Raw genomic sequence first — 12,337 nt, 5'->3', positions numbered from 1 at the left:
AACACCTAAAGTCATACTTGCGGTGTTGACCAAAGTTTGCTAATGTACATTGAGTCGTTGACTATGACAATACTACATAAGTACATTTATAATTTACTGACAAAAAATGTAAAATAAATGATTAAAAGTTTAAAACAAACAAAACATAATGTAAAAGATCCAAAATAAATAATAATATTACATAATTGTGAGTTATCTCTCGAGTCTCAAGTTTTAAGTCTCAACAAGCAATAGTCAACAGTCAATAGTCAATTCCAAGTAGAGTGTCCAAGTATATTCTATAAAAAATGATTTTTGGGGAAGATGGAATTTACCTTTTCGGTCCAAGCTTTATTCCTTAGGTAGATTTGCTATGAATGTGCAAGATCCAAGCTTCGAATGAAGATTTGATGGCACAAGGGCAAAATCTTGATTGTTTTCCCAAGTTTTCCACTTCACAAAGAAGAAATATTGGGAGAGGGTCAAAATTTTGAAATAAGAAGGCTTGGTTTCCAATTTGAAAAAGTTTTATAAATGTTGCTTCCACTCAAAGGGTCGAATCCATTGGCCCCCTCGAAAATTCTCAATTTCGGTTAAAATGTGGGAAGTTTGGTTGATACTGGTCGAAACCAGTGAGTTTTAAAAGTCACATGGTATTTGGTATCGGAAACATGGGATAGCATGGAAATGTGGGAAATTTCGACAGTATCAGTTGAAACCTTGAACCATGGCCATGAAGTACCCAACATGTCTCTTTAGTATGTCTAGCCTTGCTATAATGCTCACATTTGAGTTTATACTTGTCATCCCCATACCTGCACCCTGTCCTCTTCCTCCAGAATGATTTGTGTCTTTGACAGGCAAAGGCTAAAGCAAACTTCTCTAGGAAGTGATTTATCTTCATAGGATGTCATCTTGTCTTCATTCTGTTTATATCCACACACTTCACCAAAGGATGGAAGGACTTCACTCAAAATCTGAACTCCAATTGGTTTATATTCTGGTTCAAACCTCTAAGGAGAAATAAGATATGCTCCTACTCAGAAATTCTAGACTTCGTCTTCACCCTTACAACAACAACAACAACAACGACAACAAACTCAGCCTTTTTCCAACTTAATGGGGTTGGCTACATGGATCCAATAGAAATAATAATAATAATAATAATAATAATAATAATAATAATAATAATAATAATAAGAATAAGAAGATGAGAAATGAGAGTTGGAGGAAAGAGGTAACAACCCAACAAGTCAGGAGATCTCAGCTAAGTGGGGTCGGCTACGTGGATCCTAGCCCTCCAATAGGCTCTATCCAAAGTCATACTTGGGACAAGACCTAGACTGTGCATTTCATTCTTCACCACTTCCCCTATGGTCATTTTAGGTCTGCCCCTATCTCTTTTAGCTCCTTCTAACTATATAAGATCACTCCTCCTTACTAGGGCGTCCTTGGGCTTCCTCTGGACATGGCCATACCACCTCAGACGAATTTGGTGAAGTGTATCGTGGATTGGGGCAACTACCAAATCAGCTCCAATAATGATCCTATTATTCCCATAGACATCCCCGAGATTCATTGATCGGAGGTCTCTACAATGATCGTATTATTCCTATAGACCAATCACTGTGTTATAGTATTCAGAAATTGGCATCTCACCATATTCCATGGTGATAATCTTGTGGAGATGATAAACCTGGTTGAATCACCCACTCGATCTAATGTTCTGGCAATTTTTCCGTATTTCCCTGGCTGTTGATTTATGTATAAACCTCTCCTACTGATTTCTGGTTTCATATAAAAAGTCAACAATGCCATCACTGTGGAGTTTTCCGTCTCCCATTTCTATTATACTGGATCACTATGACTATGAGCTTTGACTTTTCCAGTTTTATATCCTAACTTTCCACGACTTCTCAAAGACAAGTTTATGGGATGTGATCAGTCTATATAATTGGTGTTATCTAAATTGACAATGGATATAGGAGTTAAACTGTACATTGCAGGAATACTTGGACTTGTATTGCTTTCTTTAGCAGAAGTGGATTCCACTGATCCACTCACTTCAGACAGTTAACAAATGTTGTAAAAAATCTGGTTGGACACTCTAACTAGGTGTGTAGTCCCCACTGTACCCTTTAATCAAAGTGATGCAGATATTTGGTTGGATCGGTTTGGCCTGATGGAACTTTTAGACCACAAGGAACTGATTCCAAACCAGGTTGTTGGTTCAGTAGGATATTTAGGGAGGTTTATTTTATTTTGGGTAGGATACGTAGGAAACACTAAGCAAGGTTTTGAATTTGTTTTGGGTTAGGAATCTTAGTAGAGTTGTTTCCTTATTGGTGTCTTTTTCTTTTCTTATTTATATGCATATATTGGTTGGAGATTAGTAAAATGGAATAAAAATTTGAGTTTTTGTTTTGGGTTGTATCCTGTGTGTCCTGAGGTAGCTGGTTGGCTATGGTGCTCTTCTTCTTCCCCCATTCCTCTTGGACGATTCCTTCCTTCCTTCTTCCCCTCTTGTTCTTTCTCCTTCCTTTTTGTTATTCCTTGTGTTTTAATCGTGCTCTGCTGGCCAACCGTTTGCCTCCTTCTCTTTTCTTTCTCTCAAGTATAATATTTTCTTTCTTCTTCAGTTCTCATCTGATTTTCACCTATTTCCTGTTTTTTTTAGTTTTCCTTCCATCTAGCTCTTGTTCGTCTTGTCTCTTTTTTCCTGCTCCACTCTACTGGTACTTGCAGCCCTCATGTGATGAATCGATCTACCTCAATTCTGTCACTCTCGCACTGAGATTTTGGACTCAGGCTGCCCCTCCATATGTGATTCAAAGTTCCAAACCCTCAGGCCTATGCCCGAAAACAAACCCCTTTTATCTAGAGAACCAAACCTGCGAACCAGGCTGGTTCAGTGGTTCAGAACTTACTGCCAGTCATACTTTCAAGGATTTTATTCTGCTGTTTGGCCTTTGGACTAACGATTTGGATTTGTTAACACTGGTTTCTTAGTGGGTACCTAGTTGTGATTTCATCCCTAAAACCCAGCCTGTTTGGGTCTTGTGTGAGGAGTAATGCTCTTTGAAGCAGCTTCTTCTCCGTCACTGGTTTGCTGTCTAGAGGTTGAAGACAACTTCATACCATGAGTTACTAAAACCCTTATTTCTGAATTTCCTAAAATTGCTTACTCTTTATCCTTAATCCTTTTGATATTTCTCTTTTACATTCATGCCAAGATTACCGTTAATCATTAATACTTAATGCCATTCGTGTCCTGTTTTATTCATAGACTTATCACTCAAGTGCCTTTAAGATTCTGTTATATTACCAGATGGCCACTCTCCTTTGTAAATTTCAGATAGTTACGGAACTTTCATCAACCTTATTGCCTGAGTTGTTTCACACTTGGGTGGGCTTGTAGGCGATCCCGAACCAAGGTTTTTTAACTATCCTTCTCAGTTCAAGGGAGCCCTCTCTCAGATTTCAGAAAATCACAAAAATATTGAGAAAAAATTTTATAACTCTGCTTTTTTTTTTTTTCCAAAAAGGAAAATTACTCAAAACCTGAAACCTATACTCAAATCATTACATTTCACCAAACAATCCTGATTGATAGTAGAACCGTACTTTCCTGGCAATACTGAAGCGTGTCTATGTATGAGGTACTGCAACCAGTGCATGAACTTTCTGAACTTGGCACTTAGGCTTCTGATATAAGGCTCTAGGTTGACTTGAATAGTGCTGGTTTGATGCTCCAAACATCTCAGATTAAGAAGAACCAAAGGATGATGGCCATATCTGGTGGACTGAGGTGTTGGTGCTAGAGTTTCATCAATTCAATCTTTCCGCTTCAATCACTTTAGCAGATCTGTTTCTCACAACCTTACGGATCTCAAACAAAGATCCTTACGTCCTCTAATGACTTGTGGACCACTCATCTTCTGGCTTCCTCATTAGGAAGGTGAAAACAGGGGGTCACATATCTGACTCTCAGACCAGCAATTTGGCTCTGATACCAAGTTAAGTTTCTTAGTAATCAGTGGGGAGTGACAGATATTAGTGAGAAATCAGATTGAGAATGGAAAAAGATGTAAGACAACCCCCTGTATAAGTAACATGTTTTCCCCACTTGTACAAGTTAGATATACATTCCCAAAATACCCTTACTTAGCATTCCAACATGCTCCACATTCAATCAGGAGGTGAAGGGGTACTAATTGTGAATCCCGTCAAATGCTTTGACTGTCAACAATTGGTCAAATCCCACTCCTGTTCCATTTGTGTCTTGAATATTACTGCAACATGTATGGCTTGCAGGCTGACCATCTCCTTGTCCTTTAAGTTTGCATTTATTCTGGACTCTTCTATAACTGATGAGAAGTGGTGTCATACCTCAGCGTGTGAAAAGATGTGATTGAGTTTGTCTTGTATCTGTGTGGTTACGATCTGGCTAGTTCTCCTTGTTTGTCATGTATCAGTTGAAATTATTGCCTTGATATACATCTTTAAGATATTATCATTTTAGTGGCCTGATTCTATTATAGGAATTTATGGTTTTAATCCCATATCCTGGTTTTATCCTTTCTTCTGCATATGGTTGCTACCATTCACAAATGTGCATTCTAAATTCTATGTTCTCAGTTGCCTCTGTGCTTAGATTGGAAGACATTTACTAAAATTTATTGCCGTTTCCTTTCTAATATTTTCTTTCAGGCAGGTGATGCTTTAATACAGTTATATCATAATTTCATCACCGACTTTGAGACAAAGATCAATCTGCTCAAGCTTGCACATTTCTCTGTCATAGTTTCTCGGCAATATGCAGAGAAAGAATCTGCCATTGGTTATCTTGAAGGTGTAATTGAAAAGCTTCGTGCCACTAAGGAGTTGCGCATAGAGGAGCCAATCCTTTATGTCAAGATGCAGATAGCTGCATTCAAGCTTGAGCAAGGAGATCAAAAAGAGTGCAAGAAACTCTTGGAAGATGGGAAGAGTACGCTTGATAGCATGACTGATATTGATCCATCAGTATATGCAAGCTATTACTGGGTTTCTTCACAGTACCACAAGTCTCGCCAAGAATTTGCGGAATTTTACAAAAATGCTCTTCTTTATCTGGCATACACATCAGTGGAGTCACTGTCAGAGTCATTCAAGCTGGTATGTTTTCCTTTACACAGACTTAGGTAAACCAATGGTTACAAATATTAGATGGAACTCATCACTCACCCCTTACCCCTTGAAGAACAAACATCAGCTGTCCTGATAGCTGAGTGCTTGAAGCTGCTAATTAACATATTTTGATGAATTGAGTAGCTAAGTTCCACAAGTTTAATATCACTTCTAGAATTCAGAGGAAAGAATTATTTAGGACATTGGTTTTTCCCCCCAAAAAAAGAAGAAAAAATAAAACCACCTTCAAAGATCAATAGACTTCTTGAATGATGAATGCTTAAAAATCTTTAGGAGAAAAGATAAGATTTACAGTATATCAGTGGAACTGTCATGGTCCATGAGCAAATTTCCTACTGCGTTAATTAAATTGTAAGTTCAAGACATCCATATCGACAGCAGGGAATGTTGAAAACATTTTGTTTCTGTGGTTCCATCCATTGGACTGTTAGAATACAAAAGCATTGTTTCCAAATACAGCTCATGAATATCTGCAAAATCTTCACACTCTAACCGTTTTTGATATCCTTGAGATAATCCTTTTACATGTACACATTTCCATTGCCAAGGAAATTGAGAAGTTACTTTATCTCAAACTTTGGAAGTAGCTACTTAACTAATGTCCCAACTTATTCTAAACAACCCATGTAAAGGCCCAAATAAAGATAAAACCAAATTCTGGTTTAAGGTCTATCAACGATTTAGTGGGCTCATTGGCTTGAGAAGGGGTGAAAAACACTCCATGTAAATTGGGCGTATTTTATTGTATGCTGTGAGGATGGTTTCAGTGTGGATTTTGTAATGTTGTACCATTTCCCCTGACCCCTAGTGGATGTTGTATCTTTCTGTTTCGTGTATATTTTGGTTGTTTTGATAAATTTCAAGTATTGCACAAAAAATAGGTTTCAAGGCATTGCTGATGCAGTTGGACAATTTATTTAATTGGGGTTGATTTGATTCCTTTATTTATTTTCGTTTTAGGGTTAGAAACAATAGGAATTTAGAATTGATTCTTGTTTTTATTTGAGTGAGGTTTTTTTTCTATGTTTAGATTTAGGTGCAAGTTTGTTCAATTTCAGAATAGGAAAGTAGGTTTATGTTTTTGTCTTTAAACACTGTTATTGTACCCAACGATGGGACTTGAATTGATTGAAATTAAATAAATGTTTTGGGAGAAACCATGGCTGTTGTGAGCTGCGAATCTCTTGTTCTCCCTCTCTGAAATTCTCTTCTCTGGTATTCCCTTCCCTTTCTTCTTCAACTCTATCTTCTTCTTGTCTTTATTTCTGTTTGTTACACCTAGCTGCTGCCCTGTTTCTGGAGATAGTTGCTGTTGGGAAACATGTCCAAACTCCTTAATATGTTTTGGTGTTAACAAACAAACATACGTCTTTAACTTGGTTTGATAAAGTGTGATTAGCTTGAAGAAAGTATAATTAGTTTGAAGAAACACTTAGAAGGGTCGAATCAAGACATCAAGGTTTGAACTCATGTAGACATGACCATGAAGCTTAAAGACATTTAGGACTGTGGATGAAGACCTCAAGACCGAAGACCTAAAGACCGAAGATGAATACTATAGGATAGAGAGTATATTCTGTAATTTATACACACATTGCATATGCACGCACCTCATGCATCATACTAGAATGACCTTAGGTGGTAAGAGTGCAGTGTGTTCTAGTAAAATCATGAGAAAACAGATTGACCTGACTCAAGGGCATTTTGGGTAACCTTAGAGTTAGTGTCAGGAAATGGACCTTCAGTAAAAGTTGTAGGAAATCGAGTCACGATTCCAACACAACTAGTTTTGGGTTAATCCAAGGTCGGACCGAAAAGTTATAGTCAAATCACCGACGACAGGTCAGTATGACAGTTTTGACATAACAGAATCTGTCAAGTTGGCGGTCGACCAGCTAGAAGTACCGATCGACCGGAACTGTCCGAGACCATAGCCGGTCGACCGGTAGAAAGTCTCGGTCGACCGGTGTCTCCCTGGAAAAGCTCCAACGGCTAATTTTTTATCACAACGGCTCTTTCCGGTCGATCGGCCACCAATGGCGGTCGACCGGTGGTCCCAGAATACGACCATTAGAGCCTGATTTTCTTCCTAAAATGCTTCACTAAGCTCACCTATAAATACCCTAGCTGCTCTTAATTAAATAAGTATTAAGAAAGAACATTAAGAGCATTATTGTAAGCATTCAAGAGTCATTAAGATTATTCTATCCTACTTGAGCTGTTCGATTCTTCTAATCCCAACAAAAGCTCAAGTCTCAATCAAGTCCTCCACTCTCTCCTGTGTAAGTCAAAGCCATAAGAGAAGAATTTACAAAAGATGCATCATTCATCTCTTATTCTTATCATTTGCACCACACTTGAGGTATTCCTCTTATTCCATTACTCATTTTTTTTTTTTTTTGTTAAATTCTAGACTGTACTTAGGGTTGTAAGGATTCTCTTATCCTAAAAAGAGGAAGGTGTCTCTCTACCTCCAAAAGAGATTGTAAAGGCGTCTCTCTGCATGTAAAGGAGATTTGTAAGGATACTCTTATCCGTGAAAAAGATTGTAAAGGTTTTCTTCCCTACCTACCATACTGAAAGGGAGAACTAGTGGAATACCTTATAAGAGGATTCTTGTAGGGAGTGGACTAGACTCGGATTGAGTCGAACCACTATAATTCTCGGTGTTGTGTGATTGTGCTAGTTTTATATTCATTCCGTATTTTATTTACAATCCCATTTGGATCTATACATCGAAAAAAATTTAATTTCCATTAGTATAACCTATTCACCACCCTTTAGGTTATTTCAATTGGTATTATAGTGGGAGCTCAATTTATTTAAAAGACTATATTGTCTTAAAAGTGAGTCAAAGACCATGGCCACATTCCAAGGACCACCAGAAGGCATGAACGCCTCGAGACCCCTTACTTTAATGGAGAGAACTTTTCCTTCTAGAAGTGCAGATTCACAAACTGTGTGTGGTCACAACATCCTCGTATGGAGAGCCATAGAGAATGGACCATACACCATCACCAAAATAGTTGATGGAAAAACAGTACCAAAAGATGAAGGGGAATGGACAACTGAAGACGTCACTCTCATCCGGTACAACTTCCGTGTAATCACGTTCTTTCAGTGTGCCCTCAACGAACAAGAGTTCAACCGAGTCATAGCATGTGACATAGCAAAAGAGATTTGGGATATGCTTCTTATCACACATGAAGGTACAACAGAAGTAATGGAAAGAAAGGTAGACCAACTTGTTTCTGATTACGAATCCTACTTTATGAAAGAAAATGAATCAATATCTTCTATGTTTACAAGATTTACTGACATTGTGAACAGTCTTAAAAATGTAGATAAAACTTACACTAACGCTAAAAAAGTCAGGAAAATCTTAAGAGCCTTGCCTATAGCTTGGAGACCCAAGAAAGCAGCAATAGAAGAAGCCAAAGACTTGATGAAAATTTCTTTGGACTACTTGCTTGGATCTCTACAAACTCATGAAGTAGAGTTAAATCCTGACAAACCAAATCCTGAGAACAAAAAGAGAACCATAGCTCCAAAGTCATCTCAGACTATCGAAGAAGTAAGCGATGATGAAGAAGATGAAGAATTCGATATGGAAAAAGAAATTTCACTCATCACGAGGAAGTTCAACAAGTTCCTCAAAAAGAAAGGAAGATTTCAACACAAGAACAAATCCTACAGAGACAAATCCTATGGGGAACAAGGTAAATCTAAAATTAAACCCAAGGAAATCTCTTCTAAAGATATAGTATGTTTTGAGTGCAGAAAGCCTGGACACTTCAGAACCGAATGCCCACATAAACCTAATAAGAAAGCTTATGCAGCCACATGAGACTCAAGTGATGAAGAAGAGAAAAGCGAATTTGAAGAAGAAGTGACCAACTTCGCCTTGATGGCTATCGGAGATGATGAACAAGAGGTATGTCAAACTTAACCTAAATCCTTAATAAAGGACTCTAATGAGGAACTTCAAGAAGCCTTTGAGGCCTTGTATGAAGAAAGTCTCAAATTAGAGTCTGATAAGAATGAACTGGAAAAAGAGGTTGACGCACTCAATAAGAGAGTGGATGCACTAACCTCAAAGGTGAATGAACTGGAGAAAGAAAACTTCAAGTTGAACTCCACCCATTGCACCTTCATCCAAGGGCAAAGGAACCTTGACAATTTTCTTGGATCTCAAAGGAAAGGTCCAAATGAAAGAAAGGGACTGGGTTACAATGGACAAAATCCATCTAGGAGAAAAGAAAAACAAACTGAGAATCCAAGAAGCGGTGACCAAAGAAACCAACCATCCACCTCTTACATCAAATGTGGTTTTTGCAAAAAGATAGGACATTCCATAAACCAGTGTCATTCTCAGAAAAGAAAGAACCCCAACTCTCAAACTGAGAGACCAAGAGTTAGCCATACCTACTACTACATGCCCCTAAGAAGGCAATATAGGTCTCAAGAAGACTCTAGACCTATGCCTAGGTATAGAAAATCCCAACCTCTAAGAGAATACTCTATTGAGAGGCCCCAAAGACAATACCAAGGGTATGAGAACTGCCATCGGAAGACTTACAGACCACAAGGGAAATACCAAAACCAAGAATCCTATAGACTTCAAAGATACTATACTCAAAGACCAAATGGATCTTATGAACCTCAGAGGACCCAAAGAAACCCAAAGTTATCCCAACGGCAGAGCCAAAGACCTAAAAAGTACAAAGCCTTTTGGGTTCCAGTAGGAAAGTTTGACACTAACAATGATGGACCCATGAGATTATGGGGACCAATGTACGATTAAATTTCTGTTATAGGTTTGCTTGAAGAATAAGGTGGAAGCCAAATGGGTAATCGACAGTGGATGCTCCAAACACATGACATCCAACAAGAACCTATTCTCAAGCTTACGGGACTACGACGGAGGATGGGTTTCCTTTGGAGATGACAGCAAAGGAAAAATTGCTGGTATTGGAAAAATAAGACTTGGAGGTATTTCAATCTCAAATGTTTACTTTGTGAAAAATTTGAATTATAACCTCCTAAGTGTAAGTCAGTTATGTAGTATTGGATACAAAGTAGAATTTAATGTCTCTCATTGTTGCATTAAAGATGTAAATGAAAATCTAATTCTAAAAGAGACTAGGAAAAACAATATCTATGTTTGTATGCTTGACGAATCAAGTTCCTTGAATGCATGCTTGGTTTCTAACCATAGTGAGTCGTCATTATGGCATAGAAGACTTAGACATGTAAATGTCAAGTTGATTCAAACCATTGCATCCAAGGATCTTGTGAAGAACCTCCCTAAGATCAAGTATGAGAAAGACAATTTCTGTGATGCTTGTCAAAAAGGCAAACAAACTAAAGTCTCCCACAAGTCGAAGAATATTGTCTCTTTCTCTAGACCATTGGAACTTCTTCATTTAGACTTATTTGGACCTATCAATGTATCTAGTATGAGTGGTAAAAGTTATAGCTTTGTAATCGTTGATGACTACCCTAGATACACTCGGACTGTTTTTCTGAAAAACAAAAATGATGCCTTTGATGAATTTGCAACTCTATGTAATAGACTGCAAAATCAGAAAGGGTATATAGTAACCTCTGTGAGGAGTGACCATGGAGGAGAATTTGACAATATAAGTCAATTTGACTTATATTGCAACAAGTATGGAATGGACCATAATTTCTCTGCTCCTAGAACACCTTAATCTAATGGGGTTGTTGAAAGGAAAAACAGGTCACTACAAGAGACGGCTAGGACTATACTCAATGAGTATTCCCTGCCTAATTTCTTTTGGGCTGAAGCTGTAAATATAGCTTGTTATGTGTTAAATAGGATAATTCTCAGACCTTTACTTTCCAAGACCCCTTATGAACTGTACTTTGGTAAAATGCCAAAAGTAGACTACTTTAGAGTTTTTGGGTGTAAATGTTTCATCCTAAACACTAAAAACTATCTTGAACAATTTGATAAGAAATCTGATGAAGGAATATTCTTAGGATATTCACTCAACAGTAGGGCATATAGAGTTTTTAATAAAAGGTCATTAATTGTTGAAGAATCTATGAATGTACGATTTGATGAATCATTGCCTAATAACATGAATAAATCTCTTGTTGATGATGATGATACCGTGTTTGATGGATGATTCTAATGATGTTACCATTGAAAAAGTAGAAACACTTCCTAAGGAAGTCATCCCTCATAGGAATCATCCCTTAGAAAACATTATAGGGGATCTAGATGGAGAAATCCAAACTAGATCTAAAACCCGAGAGGTAATGCAATCACACTGCATTTATCTCAAGGATCGAACCCAAGAACATAGAAGCACTAAAAGATAGTGATTGGATTATTGCTATGCAAGAGGAGCTTCACCAGTTTGAAAGAAGCAAGGTATGGGAACTTGTCCCAAAACCTGACCACCACATCATCATTGGTGCTAAGTGGGTCTTTCGCAATAAACTGGATGAAGATGGGAACATGGTAAGAAACAAAGCGAGACTAGTAGCCAAAGGGTATAATCAGCAAAAGGGAATAGACTATGATGAAACCTATGCACCAATAGCAAGGTTAGAGTCCATTAGAATGCTACTAGCTTTTGCATGCCATAAGGACTCCAAACTATATCAAATGGATGTCAAAAGTGCCTTCTTGAATGGATACATTCAAAAAGAGGTCTATGTAGCTTAACCCCCTGGTTTTGAAGACCCTAAGTTTCCAAACCATGTTTATAAACTTGAGAAAACCCTGTATGGCCTCAAACAAGCTCCTAGAGCTTGGTATGAGAGATTAAAGTACTTTCTTGATAGAAAGTGGCTTCTCAAAGAGGAGGATTGACACAATCCTATTCGTGAAGAACTTGAAGAATGACATACTCATTGTTCAAATTTATGTAGATGATATCATCTTTGGCTTAACCAACGAGAGAATGTTTACTGATTTCAGTAGCAAGATGAACAATGAATTTGAAATGAGTATGATGGGAGAGTTAAATTTCTTCCTTGATCTTCAAATAAAACAAATTGATAATGGAATTTTCATAAACCAAAGCAAGTACACCAAGGAGTTGCTAAAGAAATTTGGCATTAGCAGTAAAAAATCTTCACACACTCCGATGAGCTCATCCTTGAAACTAACCAAGGAAGATGGCATTTCTGA

The 12,337-nt window shown here is 37.7% G+C and overlaps 1 protein-coding gene across 1 annotated transcript in view; it reads left to right on the top strand.

Moving 5' to 3' along the window:
- Window positions 1–12,337, top strand: part of LOC122094115 (26S proteasome non-ATPase regulatory subunit 13 homolog B-like) — a 105,722-nt gene that overhangs the window by 23,950 nt on the left and 69,435 nt on the right. The window contains exon 2 of the mRNA XM_042664792.1: window positions 4,690–5,136. Within this exon, the coding sequence (XP_042520726.1) occupies window positions 4,690–5,136 (447 nt within the window). The remainder of the gene's footprint in view (window positions 1–4,689; window positions 5,137–12,337) is intronic.

Source organism: Macadamia integrifolia, chromosome 11 (genome assembly GCF_013358625.1).
Source record: "Macadamia integrifolia cultivar HAES 741 chromosome 11, SCU_Mint_v3, whole genome shotgun sequence".
NCBI classification, from domain to species: domain Eukaryota; kingdom Viridiplantae; phylum Streptophyta; class Magnoliopsida; order Proteales; family Proteaceae; genus Macadamia; species Macadamia integrifolia.
The sequence above is the reverse complement of the archived record's forward strand: the minus strand, read 5'-3'. Positions and strand labels throughout refer to the sequence as shown.